Raw genomic sequence first — 27,847 nt, 5'->3', positions numbered from 1 at the left:
TGTTTGGAAAAGGTTGTGTCCATGTGTGGTCAGATATCTGTCTTTATACCTTCACCACACTGAAATGGTGAATGGATTTAGACCTTGATCAGAATAATTCTACATTTTTTTCTAACTTTATAATTGTTGTCCCTTAAGACTTTTATAAGATTAGAGCTTCAGGATGGGGGTGCACAAACAGTGACTCTCATTTCCATCTCATTTTTTACTCCGAAAAGGCATCTGGAGTATTTTGGATGAAGAAAAACCGAAGTCTAGAATGTCATAGAGATTGGTCCACAGTACAGAAAGATGGTATTGTTAAAGGAGCTCAACTAACAAATGTTTTCTTCTTCTTAAATGGGAACTGTGAATTGTATAGATGGGCTGTATATTGGAGCTCTGGTATGATCATCTTTTTACAGATGTTCAGGGTCTTATTGTCTAAATCTTGTTTGAGATTGTAACCCATGATTGCAGCATTTCCTGATTGAAAAGGCTTCATTTTCTCATCTTTAACCTGATAGTGCTCAATTGCAGTTTCTTCCAAGAGGCATGTCTCCATCAGTTCATTTTGTCTCTTCTGCAGAAGATCAACTTCCTTGTACAGTGTTTTGAGGTCCATTCTTTCCTGAATCTTCATCCAAAATGATTTATTGAAATGTTTATAAAGTTCCCAATCTAAAGCACACCACTCCTTCACTTTCTCTTTATTCTCTGGATTCAGAGTCTGAACGCTATGTTGGCTCCTGGCATTCAACTTGAAATAAATCACATCATCCAGATCCCAACACAAAAAATCCTTCAGAAGGATCATTGACTCATCAAAAAAATCAGCAATGAGTATCAAATGAAAAATCTCTTCTATTTCCTTCAGGACAAACTGGATGTAATGCTCATCGTATTCTGCATTGTTGTTATACCCAAAATCAAACCACATGTTGTTCTTAGCATACATATTATTTTGTTCTGCCATATTGTAGTATGACCAAGGAGATGATAGAAATTCATTAACATTCTTGGACTTTCTAAATGCTGGTGCATAGGTTTTGTAGTAGACATAAGATGATTCAAGCAATAATGCTGGGTGCCTCAGGATAGAAAAATAAAAGGTATTATTTGGCATTATTCTTCTGACCTTTTAAATGAAAGAGGGAGAGAGAGATTAAAATAAGTATTAATATTTTTGAATGATCAGTAAAAAAATTTTATTCTGAAATAAATACAATTGACCATCATTTGCAAATCTTAGCAAGATTTCAGGAAAGTTGGTGCAATATGAAATGGTACTTGCTTTTGCATGTCTGTAGAGAAATATTATACATTAATTTAGCCATATTTACTGAGACATTACAAGAAACCATAAGGAAACAAAGACTCTAATGGCATAAACAAGTTTTAACCCCCTTTGGGCTTCCATGCTTCTCTTTAAGTAATTATAGCAGGTTATATTGTCCCAGTCAGACTATCTACGCTTTATTTAACTAATTTAATATAAATTAGATTAACCATACCTTAAGGTTTGAATGCTACTTTAAACAATAGGTAATTGGGGAGAAAATCAAAGTTTCCAATATCTTTTTTTATAGTTCGGGTGAAGAAAGATTTAATCTATCACATTTGCATTCAGTAAATATGAGGAACCAGCAAAATGCTCACTTATATTCATCATTAAGGGCAGATAATCAAAATACTGATGATGTTACCTAATCTGAGTAATGAAACATCTGCAAGAAAACAACCAAGCTCAGAGAGCATCAAGGACCTGTTGGAAATTAAATACAGTCCAGTTCTTATTCCAAGCCAGGAGAAAGATGCAGGAGAAATAAATTGGAGGCAGGTTGCAGTTTTGGAAAGAAGGTCTCGGTTTATTTGGTATTCAGAAACGGCAGTGACAGCAGCATGTTTCTGGGTGGCTGACAAATTGGGGTTGAGGGTAGATGGGCATCTGTACAATTTTGGGGGGGGGGGTTGTGATTGCCCCAGTTCCTGTGCAAGAATGTTTCCTTTAATATTTTAATGGATGTTGCCAGGTTCCTATGGGGTCATTTAAGGGTCATGATTGGCTCCACAGGCAAAGAATACAAATCCTAGCCAATTTGTTTGCCTAAACTAATTTTATCAGTTTCAGCTCCTTGCCTATTGTGCTGCATCCACACAGAGAACCGGCTGTTCACTTATTTGAATCCCACCACTCCTTCCTTCCTTCCTTCCTTCCTTCCTTCCTTCCTTCCTTCCTTCCTTCCTTCCTTCCTTCCTTCCTTCCTTCCTTCCTTCCTTCTTTTCCCCTGTTTATGAACAAAGTGGCCTGGCTTTATGAATGGATACCAAAATATCCATTTCTAGCCTCTTCACCACAGAGAAGGCCTCCTCAGGGTGCCTCCGATCCCGGTTGAGCTCCGGATGGCCCCCGACCTGCGCTCCTTCTGGCGTGATTTAAAAACTTATTTATTTGAACAATCTGGCCTGGTCTGATGGGTTTGGGGTTGGATTTAAATAAGTTTTAACACATTTTTAGTATTGTATTATTGGGCATAATTATTTAATTCTTTTTAATCTCTTTTTTAACTTTTGTATTTACATTTTGATATTTATTGCCCTGTACACCGCCCTGAGTCCTTCGGGAGAAGGGCGGTATAAAAATTTAATAAATAAATAAATAAATAAATAAATCTTCAGGCTTCTGCTTCTGGCTGTTTTCTGTATAGCAGAAAGTCTTGGAGCGCTTTCTGTTTTTGTTAAGGATATTTTTTTCCTCTTCTCCTTTAGGGCAAATATTCCATTCTGCCTGTTTTAATATTCTGTAGAATATTTTATTCTGGGAAGGGAGTCCTTTCCACAGACCCCTCATTAAAATATCACACCAACCACACAACTGGAAACAAATTAAGAAGAAATTAAGTTTCAATCTTAGCGGACCTGAACCAAGCAGGGAAGAGGGGAATGTAAAGAGGGGTCTCTCTTATTAGAACCATAGGTGTTGGCTATTGCATATTGCAGAATCATGTGATCTATTTGATCTATTTGCAGAACAATATGTGTAGAAACAAATAGTGCTTAACAATAAACACAGTGTAGTTTGTGTGCAATTACACATGCTGAATGAGCTTGTTTTATTCCCCTTTTATGTAGAAAAGTACTTGAAATGGCACTACATACTGCCCAATCCAGGTTGGTAAATGGTCGCCGCGGTGGGGGGGGAGGGTCCTGGGGCCCGAGGGGATGGGGTGGGGACATTGATCCCCACGGTGATTGGGAATGGTGGCAGCCGGATGAACAGAGGGCCATATCGAAACTTGGGATCGCGCCCCCGCTATCTTCGAGCAGTGGTGCGCTCTGACCCTCTGACTTCATCCTGCTTTTCCGGGGGTGGGGGAGGACAGGTGCCTGAGCTCAGGCTGGTTTACTTGAATGCCAGGTCTGTGGTGAATAAGGCTCCCCTCATTCGGGACTTGATTGAGGAGGAAGGCGCAGACCTGGCATGCATCACTGAAACCTGGTTGGGCCCGGAGGGAGGGGTCCCTCTTATTGAGTTATGCCCACCAGGTTTCTGTGTGCTTCACCAGCCTCGGGCTCAGGGTAGGGGCGGGGGGGTGGCAGTTGTTATTAAGGAGGCCCTTTGTCCGCGGGAGACCACTGTCCCGCAGATTGGCGGATGTGAGTCCCTTCTCCTGAGGTGGGGTCCTGGGGGTCAGTTGGGTCTGTTGCTCACGTACCTTTCTCCCAGCTGCGTGGCAACAGCCCTGCCCGGGCTACTCTATGCTCTCTCAGGGTTGGCGGTTGAGTTTCCCAGGCTTATGGTTCTGGGAGATTTCAACCTGCCTTCCCTGGGTGGTGCGTCGGGGTGGCCCGAGAGTTCATGGCTTCCATGATAGCCATGGACCTGACCTAGATTATTCAGGGTCCGACTCACGAGGAGGAAACACACCCGACCTTATTTTCATCTCTGGGCAGTGCCTTAATGGTCTGGGTGGGGTTACTCCAACATCTCAACCCCTTTCATGGACAGACCATTATCTCCTGCGGCTGAGCCTCCGTCATGCCACTCCCCGCTGCTGGGAGGCGGAACCGACCAGGTGGTTCCACCCCAGGCGCCTGATGGACCCAGATAGGTTCCAGACGGCGCTTGGACTTATTCCTTCCTCCCTTTCCCACAGCCCGGTCGAGACCTTAGTTGATGCCTGGCAACGGGCGGCTTCGGAGGCTCTCGACCATGTTGTGCCTTTGTGGCCTCTGACCCGGCGCAGATCCCGGCTTGCTCCTTGGTTCTCCGTGGACCTGCGGGAGATGAAGCGCCGGAGAAGGAGCCTAGAAAGCATTTGGAGGTCCACTCGGTCCGAGTCTGACCGGACACAGTTAAGATCCTTTTCTAGATCTTACCTTGTGGCAATGGAGGTGGCGAAGCATGCTCACTTCGCCACCCTCATTGCATCTGCAGATAACCGCCCGGCCTCCCTGTTTAGGGTGACCCATTCCCTTTTAAATCAGGGGACGGGAGAGGACCCCTTACAGGGACGGGCCGAGGAGTTTAGTGAGTATCTGGTGGATAAAATCGCTCAGATTCGGGCTGGCTTGGACTCCGACTGGGCAGTATCTGACGAGGGGGAAACGATGGGTTTGGCCGATAATATCTGGGAGGAGTTTGATCCTGTGACTCCGGATGAAGTGGACAGGATCATGGGGAAATTAAGTGCCGCCACGTGTTTGTTGGACCCGTGTCCCTCCTGGCTGGTTTATGCGGCCCGGGAGGTTACACAAGGCTGGCTCCTGGCAGTTATAAATGCTTCCTTGAGTGAGGGGTGCTTCCCCGCCGCCTTGAAGGAGGCGGTGGTAAGGCCCCTCCTCAAGAAACCTGCCTTGGATCCAGCTATTTTAAACAACTTTCGTCCTGTCTCCAACCTTCGCTTTCTTGCGAAGGATGTTGAGAGTGTGGTGGCACGGCAGCTCCCTTTGGTCCTGGAGGAAACTGAGTATCTGGATCCATACCAATCGGGTTTCAGGCCCGGGTACAGCACGGAGATGGCATTGGTCGCACTGGTGGATGATCTCTGGCGGGCCCGAGACAGGGGTTATTCCTCTGTCCTGGTCCTTTTAGATCTCTCAGCGGCTTTTGATACCATCGACCATGGTATCTTGCTGCGACGTCTTGGGTTGGGAGTGGGAGGCACCGTTTTACGGTGGTTCTCCTCCTACCTCTCGGGTCGTTCGCAGACGGTGTTGACAGGAGGGCAGAGGTCAACCCCTAGGCCCCTTAATTGTGGTCGGTACTCTCGCCCCTCCTGTTCAACATCTATATGAAGCCGCTGGGCGAGATCATCCGTGGTTTTGGGGTGAGGTATCATCAATATGCCGATGATACCCAGCTCTTTATCTCCACCCCGAACCAAGCCAGTGATGCCCTAGACGTGATGTCCCGTTGCCTGGAAGCGGTACGGATTTGGATGGGGAAGAACAGGCTCCAGCTCAACCCGGCCAAGACTGAGTGGCTTTATGTACCGGCATCTCGACTCGTCCAAGAGGTTCCATCTTTGGTTATGGGAGGAGAGGTGTTGCCTCCCGTTGATAGGGTGCGCAATTTAGGCGTCCTCCTGGACTCACGACTCAGTTTTGAAGATCATATTGGAGTCGTGGCCAGGGGGGCATTTGCCCAGGTTCGCCTGGTGAGCCAGTTGCGCCCCTATCTGGACCGAGATGCCCTACGTACGGTCACTCATGCACTCGTTACCTCTTGGATAGATTACTGCAATGCTCTCTACATGGGGCTGCCCTTGAAGACCACCCGGAGGCTTCAGCTGGTGCAGAATGCAGCCGCGCGGGTAGTGATGGGAGCATCCCGATACTCCCATATTACACCCCTCCTGCATGAGCTGCATTGGCTACCAGTTGTCTTCCGGGCGAGATTTAAGGTGCTGGTACTTACCTTTAAAGCCCTACATGGCTTAGGCCCGGGATATTTGCAGGACCGTCTGCTACCGGGGACGACTTCCCATCGCCCAGTGCGCTCACACAGAGAGGGCCTCCTCAGGGTGCCATCGGCCAGACAATGTCGGCTGGCGACCCCCAGGGGGAGGGCCTTCTCTGTGGGAGCACCAGCCCTTTGGAACCAGCTTCCCCTTGAGCTTCGGATGGCCCCGGACCTCCGGTCCTTTCGCCGCGACCTCAAAACTTTTCCATCAGGCTGACCTGGATTGATGATGGGTTTTTAAATATATTTTAATTTTTAATTGTAGTTAATTTATTTTGGGGCTGTTATTTAATTCGTTTTTTAATTTTTGTATTGTTGTTTTTATTGTTGTAAGCCGCCCTGAGTCCCTTGGGAGATAGGGCGGCATATAAGTCCCAAAAATAAATAAATAAATAAATAAATAAACGAGAGGATGAGACAGGTGGACAAAGCTGATATTTTAAAATGAAAAGTGAGTCAGTTTTTCCAAATTGCACTCCTTCAGATATATAAGGAGAAATAGCAGTTCTTTGGATTTTTTTAAACTCACTTCTTCTTTTTCTTTTTCTTTTTTTTTTGCCTTTGGAGGATATGGAGTTTGCAGAGAAGAGGATATCATCAGTCCATAGAGCTCAATTTTTGTGGATGAATTTGCATTTTTTAGAAGTTTATTCAGAGAATAACAGGGAATAGGATTATTCATCATCTCAGAGACTTAATGCATCTAATTTTATATCTTAAATTGTTTTTTTAAATACTTATGTCACTGAAAACTAACATTTTGCTCGTGAAATGTGGTTGTGCAAATTAGGGGTTACAAAAATGGGCTGGGCTTCATATCTGTCCTATGTCTGTCCTATTTTTCTTCCCCCTTCATAGCATGGAGAGATTGCTTAAATAATCCTCATTAGCGCATTCTTTTCAATGTGCCAATATGTGCCTACTTACACTTATATAACAAACTTTCTCTCCAATGAATGTAAATACAAACATTAATTCTCTTCTTGCTAATTATCCCAGTGCCAGGTGAGCATTCCAAAGGAGGAAGTAAGCAGGGGAAAAGAATTATAAGGTTTGCCCTTTTATTAGCTTCCTCATGAGTAAAGTTCCAGAAACTTTTGCTGTTTAGGCTCACCCAGTTCTTTGGGGTTATATTCTTTTGATGCTGCAAGTATATTCAAAGTCAATTACTTAATAAACCGTTTTCAAGATTTGTTATTGTTCTGGAATCTCCTCAATCTTTGGTATCTATTCTGCAAATTCCAAATTAACCATCAACACAGATTAACAGCCACAATGACTCCTGCAGAATGCATTAATTCCAACAGACAAAGGCTGGAATAAAAATGGGAAACTTTACAAAATAACTTCTATAGTCTTACCTGTTGCCAATTAAACCTTAGATGGTTGCCCATGATGTTGAATTTATTTTCCAGTGTTTTGAATTCCTCAACATATAATGCGTTGAAGGGACTAGGATAGCCAAGATGGGGCTCACCCCCACTGGGTAAGGCCACGGTCAGGTTATGTTTCTCTGAGAAGCGGTAGAGGATGTTGAGGATTGTACTACTGGCTGTTTTGTGGGTCTTGAGAAACATGACATTTGTGATGGGTTGACAGATTTTGGAAGGATGCTTCTGCCTATAAATACAGATAAATAAATATAATGAAGGAAAGATATTTTGAAGCTACTCTTCTTACTTGGTAATTCATTCCTTATGACTGCTGTGGTCCTCCCTGCTTTCCTTTGGCTTCTATGTTTCGTTCTGATCTGTTTTTATTTTTCTGACACATTTCAATATGTCATGTGTCTACATATGTTTGAAAGTTGTGTTGGAAGTCAGCCCCACCCCCACCCCCAAGAATGAAATATTTTGGGGAATATTAAAAAGGCAGAATATATTTCAGGAATAATGAGAGAGAAAAATCTAAGACAAAACCAGACCCCAGAAACCATCACCCCCTCTCTCTGCCCCAAGCAGAAACCAGGCCTGTAGAAATGCAGATGTGATAATCCTTTCAGAAAGGATGGAGGCAGGAAGCTACAAGCTGATGAGATTAGGAAGACAAAGACCCCTAAAGTCTACATACCCCACCCAAACTCTAAAAGACATGACCTTTAGGACATAATAGGATTAATCCACCAATACCAAAAAGGACATACTGAAAAGCTCAGGTCAAAGTACATGACACAGGAAATACAAAGCCTCAAATAGGAAGAACTCCAAACGCCAAAGCCCAAGAAGGTATAAAAACCCACCACTTGCAGCTACATGTGGTCAGCTGCTCCAGAGCCTCGTGTCTTGTGGTTCTGCTCTTCAATAAACTACAACTTTCTGGGCTTCTGGTGGCGACGCGACGCCGAAAACAGCCGTTTTCGGGCTGCCCGCTCCGCAGCTGTGTTTTTCCATCGTAAACAGCGCCGATCAGCTGTTTAGATGGATTTGAAGCCCCCTCCTCGGGAGAAGAGGAGGGGGTGAGGCCCCAGGTAGGGGTTGAGCTCTCTGGGGCCGCCTGAGCTGAGAGCTTGGGCGGCTGAAGGATGAGCCCCCCCAAAGCCTGGGTTGCTCCGAGCTGCGCAGCGCCTCTGCTCTGGGATTATTGGAGCAGAGCCAGGCGTTAGCAACCACCCCTGCCAAATGGAAATACTTTTGATTATCAAGAAGCAGGCAGAGCGGTACAGGAGGTCAAGGTGAAGTGGACTCTTTATTTTTACTCTCTAGCTCAATGGATTTTATAGCTTCAAAGTGAAAGTGAGTAATAAGTGAAAGTGGGGGAAGATGGCGGCTAAAACTTCTAAAGCTGTTCGGAATGTGGGGTCTTCCCTGGTGCAAGAGACCTCATTGCAAGCTTTGTTTCCTCCTGCATCTCCCCCGGCATTGACGCTTAAGGATTTACAAGACGCTCTTGGAAAGCATGTACAATTGATGTCTGATATGATGGATGAAAAGTTGAAAAAGCTGGAGGAGAAAATGGAGGAGAAAATGGAGAAATTGGAGAAGAAGATAGAAGAGAAGCTGAGAGCAATGAGGTGGGACATTTTGTCTAAGGTTGAATCCGTAGCTGAATGTGTGCTACAGCTGGATATAAAAGTGGAGGATCTCAGTCAAAAGAACTCTATATTAGAAGCAAAGGTATTAGAAAATGAAAATATAAGGGATAAAATGGACGAAGAATTGAGCCTTGTTCAGTATAATCAGATGCAGTATGCTATTAGAATTAGGGGTTTAAAGGAGAATGGTAAAGAAGATTTAAAGCAGCTGATTTCTGAGGCTCTGGAAGGGGTACTGGGCCAGTCAGCATCTGAAATTAAGGGAAATATGGACAAAGTTTTTCGTGTAAATTCATGGATTGCAAGACAGAAGAAGTTACCCAGAGATGTGGTGGTCTATTTTACAAAGAGAGTAACAAGAGATGAAGTTATTCAAGCTGCTTATGATACTAATTTGGTAGTGGATGAGCAAGAAGTTTTGGTTTTAAAAGAGATCCCTCCGAAGATCCTAAGGAGAAGGAAAGATTTTGCATTTTTGGTACAGGAACTTAAGAAATGTGATATTAAGTTTAGATGGGAGATTCCAGTTGGATTGGTGGCGACGTATGAAGGTAAAAGACATCGTTTGGTTACTGTGGCTCAGGCACGTGATTTTTATAGTAATGTGTTAAAAGCAACCCCCCTATCATTTTTGGAAGCTGCAAAAGGATACGATGGGGGAAAGCCTCAAGACGTTACAGATAGACAGACAGAGGACAAAGGTGTTGGAGGGGATCAAGTCACAGTTTCATCGGTTGCTGCAGGAGGCCAGAAGATGACGCGTGCCGCCCTAAGAAGAGCGAGACGAGAGCAAGAGCAAGATCAGCAGAAAGTTATGGAATCTCCAAAGCGTGCTTACAGTGAAGATGTGAGAGAGGAGCGGTCTAAAGAAGTTTTGGGGGTCATGACAGAGGTGCTCCAAAAGTTTTGGGGCATTAAGATTGCTGATTAATTTTTAGATTAGAATGTCAATGGAGTAAAATTATTATAGAAGAGAAAGAAGGTTTTTTTTCTTTTTTTTCTTTTTTTTCTTTTTGTTAATATTTTACACAATTTAAGATTGCTTGCTAGAAAAGTATATTAGGGTAATGGATTTAAAGTATGTGTTGAACTAAGAATGGGTATGTAAGCTCCTAATTAATAACAAGTTGTCTTAGAGATTGCCTAAATCTTTTTTTTATATATATTCTTTGTATTTGAACTTTTATTTGAATTTAAGGATGATTTGGAACTGTGAGACATTTGGTGTGATACATGCAAGAACTATTTTTGATCGTAGTTTAGTTTGGTTGGAGATTATTAAGACTAACAGAGATAGGCGCTTTTGGCGTGTAACTGAGAAGTTGTTTGGAAATTAGAGAAAGGTGGGAGAATGTAAATAGCAGGTGAAAGTTTTTTTGTTTTTTTTCTTTTCTTTTTTCTTTTTTTTTTGAAATTAATATGAATAAGCACTGGGATTAAGAAAATTTATTTTGAGCAAAGCTTTTTTTCTGTTTTCCTCTTTTTTTTCTCTCTACTTTATTTGTAATGTTAATATTGTTTGTATTCATTTTATATGAGCTAGAGAGAGATAGAATTTATAGTTTATTGTTGATAACAAGGGTGTCTATGTTTGTTTTTTGATTTTATGCCCTGTATTTAGCTCTGGGAAGTCGGGGGGGGGGGAGGGAGTGGGGGGGAGGGATAGGGAGGGTTGGATAGGGGTGGGGGAGGGGGGGATTAAAGTTAAAATGTATTGTAAAACTTTTTAAATAAAAAAAAACCTACAACTTTCTTTCTAAAGCAGTCTCCATTTTGTTTATTCCTGGCTTGGACTCGATCCTGATAAAGACTGTCAACAGCTGGAATGTCTAGTTTGTGAATTGTCTATGGCATTTATAGGCCATAAATTATATAATCAAGATAGAGTGCCTTTTTCGTACTTTAACAATAAAAAGCTAAGTGTGGTTTTAGTACCAAGCATGAACAGATTGTTCAGAGGTGTAATGAAAGTGAGAAGCATCCATTTTAAGATGTTCATGTATTGAAAGAATTAAATAAAGTAGCTGCTCTGTCAGTCCAGATAATGGGTGGATAAAATTAAAGAAACGGAAACTAAAACACCAAGGAGCTAATAAAGAGAGTAGATTTCCTTCCTCGTGAGGGTTTTTACAAGCAGGGAGGGACAGCCTCCATTTTGCCTCTGTGTTTCATTTCTCCCTTCTTGAAGTTTGGCTGAAAGCCTGTTAACAGCAAAGCTGCACTGAGCAGCAACGGAGATGCAGCTAATAATTTAGATAGAACATTGGGTCAGTTAAACTATTTGCAATATTATGTTTTTTTGCAGACTAAGATGTATAAAAACTGACTAGTGCTTGTCTAAGATCCTAGGCTAGAGAGATCAGCTGATTGAGACTCAACTTTTCAAGAAAAAATGATTCATTCTTTCTCCTTTTATTTATTTATTTTTTGTTCAACTTTCTTCTACATCTCTGACTTTGCTGTATATAATAAGATTTTCCATTTCTTAGTGAACTTGCAATACTTATTTTTGGAAAGGAAACTAGCTTTTAATATATGCTTCCCCACAAAATCAGGCTATTGAATGGAGAGAGGGAGAATTCCCCTTACATTTTTGATGGTATCTTTAAAGCATGAAAGTCAGCTGGGCGACTTTGAGCCAGTCATTCTCTCACACCCCAAGTCACCTCATTGGATTGTTGTGGAAACAATAGGAGAAGGAAAGTGTGTTGGATATGTTCGCTGCCTTAAGCTATTTGTAAAAATAACAAAGGCAGTATAAAAATAAATAAGCAATAAATACATAAGCATGCATTGGCTCTTCCCAGGAATTGTGGACATTGGCTCTTCCCAGGATTGTGGGAAGAAAGTTGGGAACCATCAGGGGCCCAATCTCTGCATTCTAGGCATGCAGGAATATGTCCCTCCTTTACAATATAAATTTTTAATAATCCCTGCTAACAAGGGTAGAATAATAAAACCTATGCATATTGGGCCTCTGCAGTTATCATCGCTTTAATTAATCAAGATTTTCCCGTTATGCCTTTATTAAGTTAGACAAGGTATTGTTCTGAGGCAGATTAATACCCTTAGTTAAACTTAATGCCTTATGCAAATTTCCATGCTAACAGTTTGGGCACATTTTGGCCTGTATGCTGCAAGCACAGTATAGGAAATGACCAGGCTGAGCCTAAAGGAGGGGTCAAATGTATCATAAGTCGTGAGTCCCTGCATGCCTGCAAGAGATCTAAGTCTAGCCCTCCTTGAATGCCTTCTTAACTCCTGCACATTTTCCTTGACCGTTAATATTGTAGAGAGCTTAAGCTTGCAATAAATCTTCATACTCATTTAAACTTCCTGAATCTCCTGATTTCTCTGGTGCTTGGCACACAGCACAGTTATCCAAATACACTCACAATTTCTATGCAAATTACTCTTGCAAGTATCATATTGTTACCCACATCTCACCCCTAGAGGGTATATGTAGCGTACCAATATAACCAAGATATGGTTATTTTTAATTATCAATAATTGTAATACTAGGGGTTTTTTTAATCACACACACACATACATGTACTATACCTGCAATCTAGTGTGAAAAGAGAGAGAGGAACACTTGGTGGATCAATTCAACCTAAAACTTTCTTATAATTGCAATTCAGTAGCTCAGTATCAGTATTCTTTAAAGGGGATGTCATTTCTAGTGTATTTGTTTTTTAAAAAATGCACTTACTTGATATCCTTTCTGGTATTGTATTGAAAGAATCCTATCAGGGTAAGACCTGCCAGCCAAAGAATGAGATGCAAAAAACGCTGAAAATTCCTAGAAGAGAACCCGATACAATCTTCTAATTATCTGCCATAGCTCTTAGGATATTTATACACTACAAACTGTTTTTGCCAACTCCTGAATTTAACGTATTCACCTCCTAACCCAATATAAACCAAAAAAGCCATTTGGTGAAAAAAAATAGATGAAATCCAAGCTTCCCAAGAAGTGTAGCACCAAAACCTGGTCATAAACTATAGAGTTATGCTGGTGTGGTTTCCTGCAAATTTTAGGGGGAAAATAAATGGGAATGCATTGGAAATAATCCTATAACTACCAGAACAAAAAAGTTCAGAGAGTTGAATCACATTCCACACCAGTACAATACAGACAATCTACTGTATTGTCTACTGTAGCCCTTGACTGTCTAAAATAGAGGTCCCCAACCCCCCGGTCCATGGACCAGTACCGGGCCACAGCATGCCAGCTAGATATAGATTATGAATCAAAAGAGACAGTAACATTAAAAATATGATTTAAAACCAACGTAGGCATTCTGGGGCTGAGTGGAAAGTTGTAGTTATTCAGTTATAAAGCTTAAAATTAAGGCTTTGGAAAACACTGATAGACTTTGTTACTAAACATTGTGCTGCTTACAAATACAACTCTAGATAGCCTTCAATATACATATATTATAACTTAATAAAAATCAGTTCAACAGTAAAAGTATATCTGTTGTTGTCTACAGTCAGATAACTTTAGTCTTCATTAAAACAACTGCTGTTTATTTTAAAAAATGGTGGGCCTTCAATTCACACAGGAAAAGGAAGAAATATTGTTATCTATTATCGCCAGGGAAGAAAATATTCTGTAAAGTTAAACTTCATTTAAAAGAATTCAAACACTCAGTACACACACACACACACACACACACACACATGCACACACACACAGAGTTCTTTACCATTGCCTTTTTTTTCACCCACCAAGTAGGCTTTCTGTTTGGAACCTTTTTTTTATATTTTGTGGTTATTCTCATTTTATTATATTCCAGCTATTAACTAAAGAGAACTCCAAAAGAAAATCTCAAGCCTTCCTTGACCTAGGTATCCTTAAGAAGGCTTTAACCAGAAGTAAGAAGTTATCTGTGAATGTACAGAGAACTAGGATATAACTGCAGTCAGTATTCTAAAATCCTATTTACTCAAATAATAAAGGTGTCAACTCTGCAACGAACCCGGCTGCAGCCACCTTCCTCATTCTAGGTTGCCACATGAATGGGAGGGGGTATGAAGGTTTTTTGCTAGTCTAAACCATTCTGTGTCCTATGGCAACCAAGGTCATTCTGTCGGTTATGCTAGGGGGTTGGGAAACGTAGTTGATTGCATAGCACTGGGGTGGGAAGTTTGACTTTGTAATAGTGTAACTCTTTGGAGGGAATTTTAGACTTGGTTTCACATTTGACTGTGCCAATACTTTGTATCTAATAAACATGTTCTTTGAAGAAGTTTCTAGCCTCGGAGTTCTGATTTATTTAGCTCTATTAGAACCTTGACATTAGGATAAAGGGGATATATAGTGTAATAATCTTTTTAGAGGTACTTTTCTCTCTCGATATGAATCTACTAAAGCTATTGCTGGGGTTGTGATAGGCACTACATGCCTGAATTATTTGACAATTGTAGAATTCAAATTTACCTGTTAAAATAGGCTAAACATGACTGCTTCCAGCCAGGAATACTCTTGCTGCTGTATTCAGAAATGTGGTCTTTAATTTAATATTATTGACTTAGAAATTTATTAGACCCACAGTAGGGTAAAAATTCCAAAATGTCAAAAAGAACAGCCTAGAGTTGCTTGATTTCTGTTTTCTTTCATCTACCTTAGAACCTAAAAGTACTCTTTTTTTATTAAAGAGTTTTACAAAAACAAAATTTTACAATATATCCCCAAATCCCTCCCACCCCAAACCCACCCACTTCCCCACCACTTCCCAGAGCTAAATACAGGATTATAATTACAATAATCATATTCTAAATAAAGATTATGCATAATATACAATTAACCAAATTCATAATGTGCTTTAACTCCCCTTTAACATAACTACAAACAAAGTACCAATAACAATATCCCACTAAAATCTACTCATAAGCTAAATGGAACTTTTTAGTCCCATATTTGTTCTGAATATAATTTATCCATCTCCTCCAAACTGAAATATATCTTTCCTGTGAGTGATCTTTCAAATAAGCAGAAATCTTAGACATTTCTGCAAGATTCGAAACTTTAAACACCCATTCTTCTATAGTGGGCAAACTATCCTTCTTCCAATATTGTCCCACCAGTAACTGTGCTGCTGTTATCATGTTCAACATCAAGTTAGTTTCTTTAACATCACAATCTACCACAATACCCAATAAAAACAATTGCGGAGAAAACTTTATCTTTCTCTTAAAAATCTTTTGAATGTTCCACCAAATTTTGATCCAAAAAGCTTTTATATTTCTACAAGTCCACCACATGTGAAAATAGGTAGCTTCTAAACTACCACATCTCCAACATTTAGACTGTAAATTAGGATACATGTTAGACAACTTCTTGGGATCCAGATGCCATCTATAAAACATTTTATAAAAATTTTCTCTTAAATTTTGAGCCTGAGTAAATTTAACATTTCTAACCCAAATTATCTCCCAGGTGTCCAACGAAATTGGTTCCTGAATATTTTGTGACCACTTTATCATACAGTCTTTAACCAGTTCCGTTTCCGAAACCAATTCAATTAAAGCATTATATATCCTCTTTATATGTGCACAATTTAAATCTCTGATTTGTTTTACTAAATTTTGATCTGTAATTGTGAAAAGTACTCTTATCAGTCATCTAGAACAGATTCATAGATCAATGTGTTTAAGATCATTCTTCAGTGATGTTAGAGATTTTACAGATAGTCATGTGGGTATTGCTAATTAGTCCTGCAAATTGTACAATATATTTTAAGAAAATGTTTTATAAAAGTTTCAGAATTAAGTTGCTTCTCAACACCTGCTGCTACCAACCAACAAGCATTGAAATCTTCACCTTCATAAGAAGGATTTTTAGATTAGAAAAAAATATTAAATGGAAATCACAAAAAGATTATAATGGAATCATTCTATCTTCTTCTGAAACCTATTTTTGAGTGAGAACAATAAAAGTTTTGTATAGAGTTAGACATTTTCTCAAAATGATATTTGTTATTCATTCATAAGGCTGACTTCTAATACCAATCCTGTAATCCATGATGATTTTATCACTTTAAAAATACATTTGTATTGACTACAAGAAAGACTACAAGTGAATACATTTGTATTGACTACAAGAAAGAAAGTAGCATATTACTAATGTAGAATAAAACCAAAGTACCTGTGTGATTTTTAAAAAAGGTTTTGCTTAGTAAAAACAAAAACTCTTTGGAAAAGAAACAGGCTTAAGAAAGCCTTTTGGCCATTTTCCCATGGTGATGACCTCTCTTGCTTCTTTAGTCCTCTCACCCATTCCTGCGTTTTGTTTTCCATCATTATTTGAAGACATATACTTTGACCTTTTGTGTAATTTCCCCTCTATAACCCTCCCTCATACATGATGCCTTCCTGACTGATACATCCACCAGTAAACCAAGAAAAAAAGAACTTATTCCTTATTTCATTTATTAACAGAATAACAGAGGGATGGGACCTTGAACATCTTCTAGTCCAGCCTGCTGCTCAAACAGGAGACCCTATACCATTTCAGAAAAATGTCTGTGTAATCTTTTCTTAAGAACCTCCAATGAAGCTCAGCTCTTCTACATTCCACTGGCTCAACAGCTCAGAATAAAATGACTATGGAGGGCAGCGACATTGACTTCAGGGAGGGAGTATTCCTATCATATGTATGGTAGCCAACTGGACCAGACTTGGACCACAGGCACTTTTATGCTTTGAGACTTTTTTTAAAAAAAGATTTCTTCCTATATGCTTTCTTCTGTCTTTGAAAGTATCCAAAGGTTTTTCCAAGTTCCCCTTCTGGGCACAATTATGGCTAGGTAGTCATATATCAAACAGCCCTTTCACAATGCTTCCACCCCACCCAATTGTTTGGATATGAGTCTCTTCTCGGAAAGGTCTACCATCTGGCCTCCCCCATGTCTCTCCCTCCCAACACTCAGCAAAGACTTAAAAAAAAATCTCTTGGCTTTTTAATCTATATAGAATTGGAATACTACTTCAGCTTTATAAATTTTTATTCCTTTCAAAAACATTGCAAGCTTTATATTGTGTTTTTACCTGCAGCATTTAATTGATTTTCTTATTGTAATTTGGTACTTAAACATTGTCTTTGTTTCTGTCTTATGAACTACACAGAGTATCTGTTATAAGTTAATTGGTAAACAGTGGGTGTGCATACATATTAATCAATCAGCAATGCTTTAAATGCTTTAAATGCTTTAGATCATTTCTTCTGCACTTGAGCAAGTAATTCTACAAGAGAAAGCTAGGTTAGAAGACCAAAACTACAAGGAAAAACAAAGGAAACAGAAATCATTAATGAAAGAATTGAGAAGTCCAAGAGACAATGCTCTGAAACACAGCTCAAATTACAGGCAAGAAAATGTTCCCCCTTTCCTTAAGACCCTAATGGATTATCCCCATCAGCCTTGCATAGAAATTATTGTGGAAGAGGAGATGTCAGGTCCCTTCCAAGTCTCTGTTATTCTGTTAATTCTCTGGAGAAAGTTATAACACTAAGTGATAGGCAAACAGGAATGAAGACCATGCTATCCACCTTCATCTGCTAAGCACACAATTCATCTTCTCAAAATCTTCTTTTCAACCTAAAGACCCACAGTCTGAAATTCGGCCAAAGGTCACCTTGAATTTTATGTACGGTTACAAAACAGCTTTATCCTTCATCAAAAGTTTTGGTAAAGGAAATTATACTCCCCCTCCTCATGTTGCTCCTTACCAGCAAATGCCTTTCATTCTGCCTTTGGTCTGTCACACTGATAGGTGGATTTCTTGCTGGCCAGCTGGACAGAGTGCAGTTCCTGTGTAGAGCTGCTCAGCAGTCTGGGCAGGGACAAAGTGGGTGGAATAATGCCAACGCATAATAAGATACATAGATCTGACTGGGGTGTGGTTTACCCACTATATGTCTCGTGTGGAGCAGATCTGTTAAAGGTAGGTCTACCTTAGCGAACGAGGGGATGAACTGCAGATAGAAAATTGCGAACCCTAGGAAGGTCTGCAGCTGACGACGGGTCCATGGTGCCTGCCACTCTATCATGACTCTGACTTTGGCAGGGTCCACACCTTCACCTGATATCCGGTACCCTAGATAGTCTAACTGGGTTTGGTGGAACTCACATTTACATACAGGTGCGCCCTCAGTAGTTTCTCCAGCACCTGCCATACTAAGCGAACATGTTCCGTCATGTTGGTGGTGTAGATCAGGATGTCATCCAAATACATGAGAACCCCATAGTATAAATGCTAATGCAACACCTCTTAATTAGCTGCATGAACACTGCAGGGGCTCCCTGCAATCCAAATGGCATCACACAGAACTGGTAACTCCCTAGCACTCCTGGAGATCGCAGCGAACCTGTTCGCCCCGGAGGCCATCAGCTCCGTCGCGTACCGGGACCTCGTGGCCAAGCTCAACGCCCATTTCAGGCCCAGACATTCCAAAGTGGCCGCAAGGTCACAATTCAAAAAAAGTGACCAGCGCCTCGATGAGTCTGGCGCCGAGTTCCTCGCCGCCCTACGAGAAGCCGCCGTCGCCTGCAAGTTTTCGAACTTGGAGGAGCGGCTATGGGACCGGTTGCTTTGCGGCCTATGAGACAGGCGGCTGCAATAATGCCTGTTTGAGAGAGAGGAGGTTTCGCTCTAGGAAGCCGAAGACACCATTCTGGCCCACGAAGCGGCCTGTGGGGCCGTCCAAGCAGTCCAGGAGACCCGGGCCGGCAGCCAGGCGGCTAGCGTCCACTGACAGGTCGCCACAGCCGAGGACGAGCTGAACATCGACCTCATCCAGCGGAAGCTGACCCCCGACCAGCGAGCCAGATGCCCAGAAAACCCCAGGCCTCCCGGAAACGCCACCAACCCTCAGAGGTGTGCAGGGTGTGGTGGGAACCACATGCGCAGCCTCTGTAAGTTCCGGTCGGCCAAGTGTTGGGCCTGCATGAAAACAGGCCACATAGCCGCGGTCTGTTGTAGCCGCCGCCCCCGAGAGGAGATCCACGAGCTGCAACCGGAGGAATCGCCATTCGAAGGTACTGGGGCCCCGACCAAAACGCGAATTGGCTATGTTGAGAACCGGCAGGCCATTAACCACACGAGTAGCCACCGGCTGCTCAAACCCCAAATTAGACTAACAATCCGCTTGCAAGGCATCCCTTGCAGCATGGAGCTTGACTCCGGATCAGCGGTCTCGATCATTTTGGACGAGACCCTTAACTACATAAATAGCCAGAGCAAGCAGCGGATTAAATTACGGCCTACAAATTTAAACCTGACCGATTTCCAGAACTCGCTGGTCAGTGGTAGAGGGCCGGAGGGCCAGCCTGGTCGGCCTAGACTGGTTCGAGGCCCTGCGAAGCACAGTCTCTGGGATCCACCGGATCCAAGGGGACTCCATCGAGGCCGTCTGCAAGGAGTTCGCAGATGTCTTTGACGGGACGTTAGGCAGGTACACAGGCCCCCCCATTTCATTCAAGCTTAACTCGAACGTTCCCCCCGTTAGGGTCCAGCCGTGGCGAGTCCCCTTCACACTCAAACACAAAATAGAGCGCAAACTAGATAGGCTAGTGGCCCAGGGAATCTTAGAGCCAGTAGATGGGGGGGGAGTGGGAAACCCCGATCATCACCCCCCTCAAATCCAACGGGGAAATTAGGATATGCACCGACTACAAGTGTTCAGTGAACTGCGCCCTGAACCCGCATGCTTACCCGGTCCCCACGGTCAGCCACGTTCTCGCTTCCCTCCAAGGCAGCGCCATCTTTGCAAGGCTCGATCTTGCGCAGGCGTACCAGCAACTCACGGTTACTAGGACAACAGCTGACACTCAAACCATAGTAACACACAGGGGAGCGTTCCAGGTGAACAGGCTGCAGTTTGGGGTCAGCATTGCTCCTGGCATTTTCCAGGAAGTCATGGAGAAGACACTCAGGGGCATCCCAGGAGTCTGCCCCTATTTTGATGACATCCTGATCGCAGGAGCATCAGCAGAAGAGCTAGCAGGTAGGCTCAGGGAGGTACTGTTCAGGCTGCACGCAGCTGGCCTAAAACTAAAGAGGGAGAAATGCAGCATAGGTGTTCCCTCCACAGAATTCTTGGGATTCAGGGTAGATGCCAAGGGAATCCACCCTACAGAGTCCAAGGTGAGGGCCATCAAACTAGCACCCACACCCAAGAACAAGGCAGAGCTACAGGCATTCCTGGGCCTGCTGAACTTCTACCACGCATTCCTCTCACACAAGGCAGCCATAGCAGAGCCACTCCACAGGCTACTGGATAAACAGGCAGCATGGGTCTGGACTCCCGCCCACGACCAAAACTTCAGGGCTTTAAAGGCACTACTGTCGGATAAGTCCACAGTAACCCATTTCATTGAGACAAAGCCCATATGCATCACATGCAATGCATCCCCTTACAGTGTGGGCGCAGTACTCAGTCACCTTGAGCCCTATGGGGCGCAAATTCCCATAGCATACTATTCTAGGACACTGTCCAGAGCAGAAAGAAACTATGCCCAAATAGACAGAGAAACCCTGGCAATCGTGGCAGGAATCAAAAAATTCCACGATTATCTGTATGGCAGGGAATTCACTGTCTACACGGACCACAAACCACTCCTAGGCCTGTTCACAACGGACAGGCAGACGCCCCAAATCCTGTCCTCCAGAATGCTCTGGTGGTCAATCTTCCTTGCAGCCTACAATTGCAAGCTGGTGCACAAGCCAGGGAAGGAGATGGGCCACGCAGACGGCCTAAGTAGGTTACCCATTGACACCCCCGAACCAGACCCAGCACCAGCAACACAGATCCTAGCCCTACAGCTACCAGAATGCCCACTCCACGCCAAGGACATTGCCAGCAACACAGCCACTGACAACATCATGAGCAGGGTACACTCATGGGTTTGCACAGGGTGGCAGGACAAGTTCCCGGGGCCGGAGTTCCAGGCCTACTTCACCAGGCGCAACGAGATCTCCACGCACAGGGGTTGCCTCCTCTGGGGAAGCAGGGTCATCATTCCCACCGCAGTACGGGGCAGGGTATTGGACTCCTTACACGAGGGACACCCGGGGGTGGTTAGGATGAAGGCTCTGGCCAGAAGCTACCTCTGGTGGCCAGGGCTGGACAAGGACATTGAGGAATGGGTCAAGGCCTGTTATACGTGCCAGAGATCCAGGCCTGAGATGCCACACGCACCCGTGCACAGGTGGGAGGCCACACACACACCCTGGTCCCGCATCAACATTGACTATGTAGGGCCATTTCAGGGCCAACTGTTCTTGGTAGTAGTGGACAGCCACTCCAAGTGGCTGGAGGTAGTCCCTGTTCCCAACATGACCTCAGGGAGGACAATCCAGGTGCTCAGAGCTCTCTTTGCCACACATGGCCTCCCTGACGTAACTGTGTCTGATAACGGGCCTCAGTTTTCCGCTAATGATTTCCAGGCATTCTTGAAGGCGAACTGGATTAGGCAGGCCACCTCCGCGCCTTTCCATCCATCGACCAACGGGCAAGCGGAACGGATGGTAAGGACGACCAAAGACGCTCTCCGGCGCATCATCAGCGGGGACTGGCATCACAGACTGGCGAAGTTCCTACTCACCCAACACACTACACCATGCGTTGCTACCGGGAAGAGCCCAGCAGAACTGCGGTGGGGACGGCATCTCATCACCAAGCTGGACCGTTTACACCCGGACCGAGTAGCAGCCGAGGTGGTTAGGCCGCCATCCATCATCATCATCATCACCATCATCATCATCACCATCGTCACCAGAACACAGGGTTCTCAACGTGGGGGACCTGGTCTGGGCAAGGAACTACGGGGCAGGGCATCCATGGGTTCCGGGGACAGTGTTTGAGAAAACTGGACCCCTCTCTTACATCGTGGGGGTGGAGGGGGACAGACACATAAGGCGACACATCGACCAGCTCAGAGGAAGGGTCCCTGAGTGCACCACACACGCCCAACAGGAAAGCCACACCCCAGGAGAGGTCAGCCCAACCGGAAACAACACAGAACAGGAACCAGAGGAGGAGGGCCTCCTGAACCCAGCTCTGCTCAACCCAGCACAGAGGCCCCAAGAACTGGCTGTCCAAGCCCAGGGCCAAGCCATGCCCAGACGGTCCACCCAGCCCCACAGGACACCTGCCTACTTGGCAGACTATGTGTGCAAGTGACCACCACACAGTTGCCTTGCATTTGACACACAGTGTATATACTGTAGTTATGTAGTTAGTTGCAATTTGTTTATCGTTGTTATGTGGTTCTTCTCTAAGGGGGGAGGGGTGTTATGTATGCAGGCACCTGCATAGCAACAGCCACCAGGGGGCGTTGGCTTGGATGGTTTTGGCGGGAAACCCAGTTTTGGCGGGAAACCTAGGGCCAACCCCATTGGATGTCCGCTTACCTGGCTAGGTATTTAAGGAGGCCAGGTAACCCTCACTCCTCAGTACGCTACCCCCTTCCAATAAAGAGCTGAACACGTACTCCGGCTGGCGTCTCTTCCTTGCGTCAGACCCACTACACAATATATGCAATGACACCTAAGGAAATGGAAGAGCTGTATCAGTACATCAATAACAACCTAGTGCAAGGGTTCATTCAACCTGCACGGTCATGGGTTGTGGCTCTGGTTCTCTTCAAGGAAAAGAAGGATGGGACCCTGCACTAGTGCATGGATTTCCATGGCATCAACAGGGTATGCATGGAGAACATGTACCCCCTACCACTGATGAAGGACCTGTTGGCTCATTTGGCAAACGGTATGGTGTTCACTAAACTCAATCTATGTGAGGCGTATTACAGGGTCCAGGCGAAATGAGGAGACAAGTGGAAGACAGCATTTAATTGCCTGCTAGGGAGTTACCAGTTCTGTGTGATGCCATTTGGATTGCAGGGAGCCCCTGCAGTGTTCATGCAGCTAATTAAGAGGTGTTGCATTAGCATTTATACTATGGGGTTCTCATGTATTTGGATGACATCCTGATCTACACCACCAACATGACGGAACACGTCCGCTTAGTATGGCAGGTGCTGGAGAAACTACTGAGGGCGCACCTGTATGTAAATGTGAGTTCCACCAAACCCAGTTAGGGTACCAGATATCAGGTGAAGGTGTGGAGATGGACCCTGCCAAAGTCAGAGTCATGATAGAGTGGCAGGCACCATGGACTCGTCGTCAGCTGCAGACCTTCCTAGGGTTCGCAATCTTCTATTGGCAGTTCATCCCCTCGTTCGCTAAGGTAGACCTACCTTTAACAGATCTGCTCCACACAAGACATATAGTGGGTAAACCACACCCCAGTCAACCACTGATGTGGACATTGGCTTTCCAGAGTGCCTTTGAGGACCTGAAGGCCCTCTTTGCAAGAGAGCCCATCTTACAACATCCCAATCCTGACCTGCCATTTGTCGTCCAGGCTGATGCCAGTGACATCACAGTTGGGGTGGTTTTGCTATAGAAGAACGGGCAAGGAACACTATAGCCCTGTGCATATACCTCCCATAAACTGACATTCACCATACGGCGGACACTGTTGACTTGGCGGCATTTTCTGGAGGGAGCCAAAGAACCGTTTGAAGTCTGAACGGACCATAAAAACCTTGAGGTGCCGGAATATATAAATGTTAAAAGTTTACAATCTTGTGGGGCTGCATTAATAGCTGTCCAGGGCCATATGCAGTCCATCTGAACTAGACCCATTTTAATCCAAATGCCACAGGAGCAAAAGATGGAGACATATCCTTACACAACTGGTGTTTGGAGTAAGCTATCCCCATCAGAAAGAGATAGGGGGAAAAAACCCTCCCTGCTCATTTTCTCCAGGCCTTCCCTGATTTTTTACATTTCAGAAAGGTGCCCACTTAGTTATCTTTTTTCCAAGCCAAACAGTATCAAACATTTGCCCTTATTTCATAGGGAAGATGTTCAAAGCCACTCTGTTTTGGATTGCCCTCTCCTTCATTTTAAGCCAGTTCTTTATATCTATTTTTAAGTTTGGCGATCTGACCTGTGCACAGTATTCCAGATGTCGCCATCGCATATATTTGTTTAACAGCATTTCAATTTTCTTTCAATAAGCTTTAGGTGTGAAATTAGTCTTTTTCTTTTCTACATATAGAACCAATATCTGATTGTACAGATTGTACAGATTGTGGTTAGAATTTGTGGAACATTCACTCTATTGAAGGAGATTCCTCTGATGTTTGTTTTCTGGGCAGAGTAAAGAGGAAATGTATTGGAGAGAATTTAGATTGCAAAAGCATAAGCATACATATTTGGTCACAGAAATAGTTTCTTCTGAATTTTAAAGCCCTTTTAATGTCATCATACTTGAGAAAGGCTTTTGTTAGTTTATTTATTTATTTATTTATTTTATTACATTTATATACCGCCCTTTCCCGAAGGACTCAGGGCGGTTTACAGGGTGATTAAAAACAAAAATACAAAAGTTAAAAACAATTAAAAAAAATTATATCCATCCCTGAACAAATAAAACCCCAGTTAAAATTAAAATTAAAATTAAAATTCTCAGCCTGGGCCAGAGTCTTCAGGTCCTGGCGGAATGAACTGAGGTCGGGGGCAGTCCTAAGTCCACTGGCAGCTGGTTCCAAAGGGCAGGCGCACCCACTGAGAAGGCCCTATCCCTGGGTGTCATCCGCCGGCAATCTGTTACCGGTGGCACCCTGAGAAGACCCTCCCTGTGGGAGCGCACTGGACGAAGGGAGCTTGATGCCGGCAGCAGGTGTTCCCTCAGATATCCCAGACCCAAGCCATTTAGGGCTTTATAGGTCATCACCAGCACCTTGAATCTCACCCGGAGGGCAACAGGGAGCCAATGCAGCTCGCGGAGTAGAGGTGTTACATAGGAGTATTGGGAAACCCCCATCACAACTCGCGCGGCCGCATTCTGCACCAGCTGAAGCCTCCAAGTGGTCCTCAAGGGCAGCCCCATGTAGAGAGCGTTGCAGTAGTCTAAACGGGAGGTCACGAGCGCATGAGTGACTGTGCGTAGGGCATCTCGGTCCAGGTAGGGTCGCAACTGGCGCACCAGGCGAACCTGGGCAAAAGCCCCCCTGGTCACGGCTCCTATATGGTCTTCAAAATTGAGTCGTGAATCCAGGAGGACGCCCAAGTTGTGAGCCCTATCAACGGGGGGTAACACAGTTCAGCCTCAATTGTTAACTTGGTGCTTCCTACATCTGCCACAAATTTATCAAGTTTGCATTTAATAAACTACCATAAAATGCAATATAATGTTGAGTTTCATATGTAATTCATGTAACTTTAAACTATTTAAATTTGTACATAATATTTATACAGTTAATAAAATTTCCTTAGAAGAAAACACTTTAAAAAATAATGCTTCTTTTTAAGGTGCAGAATTAAGAAAGAAAAATATTATGGAACATTAAATGTTAAATTTAATTAAATATTAACAACTAATGATGTGATTTGTTTATACAGTATGTAATGTTGATTTCAGCAAAGGAGATGAACTAATTTCTTAAATGAATATGCTACTTCCAGTGTTGTTTTGACATTATCGGAAAACATTTATTAGATGTCATACTAGTAAGACATCTAATTTTCATCAATTCTTTTCTTCTAGAAGGTTTCCAAACTTCAGGAACAATTTTTCAGATTCTGCAATACAGGAATTCCTTTGCTTCGCTTGTTTATAGACAAAATAGATCTCTTTCCACTCTATTTAGAAAGCACTGAACAGGAAAAAATGAATGGAATTTATTCAGTTTTATTAATCTTGTGTTAATGAAAGTGCTTTTTGTGTCAGCATCAGCTGGAGGTGATGCCTATGCAATTCATCAGACATCCATTGAAATGGCATATAAAAATCTGAGAGTGGTCACTGAGTAAGCTCTCTCTCTTATCTTTAATCAATGTGCTTTCAGAAGTGGTGAAAAGAAAGAATGATAATTCCCAAAGTTCTTAAAACTTGAACAGGCTTGTTTTCTTAAGCCACTTGCTGTTTATTGCATTTATTTCTGCTTTTTAAAAATACCTTTTTCATTACTGAGATGTCTAAGAGTGGTTCTGGGAATTCTCAAGTGTCTTGAAAGTTGAAAAACAAACACTATGAACACCTGACATAAAAGAAAACCTTTGGATAGGGGGATATGCAATGCTTTCTCCTGAGGATTCCTGACTGTAACAAAAGGAGGAATGACAGGCTCAAGCAAGAACTGCTACAGTTGCCTGAGAAAAAGGCTTGCTATGCTTAGAAAAACAGAGCCCCCACAGGTACACTTGTATACAGATAGTCCTTGACTTATGACGAGTTGCTAAACAACTATGCAAAGTTCTAATGGACCTACTTGGTGATACTTATGACCCGAATTTGAAGTTCTGATGGTCATCCCCCCCAGTCACATGACCAAACCTTGGGCACTTTGCAACTGCATTTGCAACTGTTTGCAGAATCCCTCAGTCATGTGAATGCATTTTATCATGGTTTCACCAAAACTCAGCATTTATTTCCAGTTTTAAGCAAAATTCAAGGTGCTGGTAATGACCTTTAAAGCCCTACATGGCATGGGTCTGGATTACCTACGGCAGCACCTGCTGCCGGCGTCAACTTCCCTCCGCCCAGTGCGCTCCCACAGAGAGGGCCTCCTCAGGGTGCCTCCGATCAGAGAATGTCGATTGGTGGCCCCCAGGGGGAGGGCATTCTCTGTGGGTGTGCCAGACCTATGGAACCGCTTGCCGGTTGAGCTCCGGACGGCCCCCCGACCTTCGCTCCTTCCGACGCGATCTAAAAACTTATTTATTTGAACAATCCGGCCTGGTCTGATGGGGTTGGGGTTTGGATTTGGTTTTAACATTTTTAATCATTGTTTTATATTGGGCATAATTATTTATTTCTTTTTAACTTTTGTATGTATATTTTGATATTTATTGCCCTGTACACCGCCCTGAGTCCTTCGGGAGAAGGGCGGTATAAAAATTTAATAAATACAAAAATATAAAATATATAAATAAACTGTGACCATAGAATGCTAAATGACAAAAAAGATCATAAAATCACATGACAGACCTGCTTTATGACCATCATGAGTTAAGACTGTGATAGACAGGCTTCATTGTGATTGTAACTTGAGGATTCCCTGTAGCCCCAACCAAGTCCTAAAGAGAGAGGCATTTCAATTTAGAAATGTGAGGCCTTCCCATACTCTTCTTCTATGGCACTCTAATTGCTAGCACTTGGATCAGGAGGAGGTCACAGCTCAGTTTTGTACCCCAAGTTCTTCAGATTGTGTATTCAAATATGGCAAACAATGTTACCTCCGTTCTGTTCTTCAGCCCTTGCCTTGGTTGTGATATAAAACCTGTGCACTTGGACCTGATTCTTGATTCATTAAATTGCCTCTAGACATGCTACATATTACAATAGTCATATTTTATTTTGCAAATTGCATTACTTCCTTTATTTTAGTTACTGATTTTCTACTATACTACATATTGACTATTATATTTTATTGCTATTTTATGACTTATACCATAAATGTGACAGAATGACCCTTAAATCTCCCTCCCTTCCCCTTTTATGTAACTAAACTGTAAAGTTAGTTGTAGATTACAAATGTGTCTTCCAAGGAAAAGGGGAAAAAACCCTAATCAATAAAACAGGTTGTCCTCAACTTAATGACCACAATTAAGCCCAAAATTGTTAAGAATTTTGCCCATTTTACTACCTTTTTTGCTGCAGCAAATCACCACAGTTAAGTGAATCATGAGGTGATTAAGTCAATCTGGTTTCCCCCATTAACTTTGCTTTTCAGAAGCCAAAAGGGAATATTACAAATGGCGATCACATGACCCAGCGATACTGGAACTGTCAT

At 43.1% G+C, this 27,847-nt stretch overlaps 1 protein-coding gene across 1 annotated transcript; it reads right to left on the bottom strand.

The window, feature by feature from the left end:
- Window positions 1-310: 310 nt before the first annotated feature.
- GAL3ST2 (galactose-3-O-sulfotransferase 2) lies at window positions 311-17,726 on the bottom strand (the record flags this gene model as incomplete). Its single annotated transcript, XM_083363281.1, has 4 exons — window positions 311-1,117; window positions 7,306-7,564; window positions 12,688-12,777; window positions 17,710-17,726. 4 exons carry the CDS (start codon window positions 17,724-17,726, stop codon window positions 311-313), a joined length of 1,173 nt encoding a protein of 390 aa, XP_083219407.1.
- Window positions 17,727-27,847: the final 10,121 nt, after the last annotated feature.

The sequence above is a fragment of the Vipera ursinii genome (assembly GCF_947247035.1).
Source record: "Vipera ursinii genome assembly, chromosome: 5".
Lineage (NCBI taxonomy): Eukaryota > Metazoa > Chordata > Lepidosauria > Squamata > Viperidae > Vipera > Vipera ursinii.
Note: the sequence above shows the minus strand (reverse complement) of the source record. Positions and strands in the feature narration are given on the sequence as shown.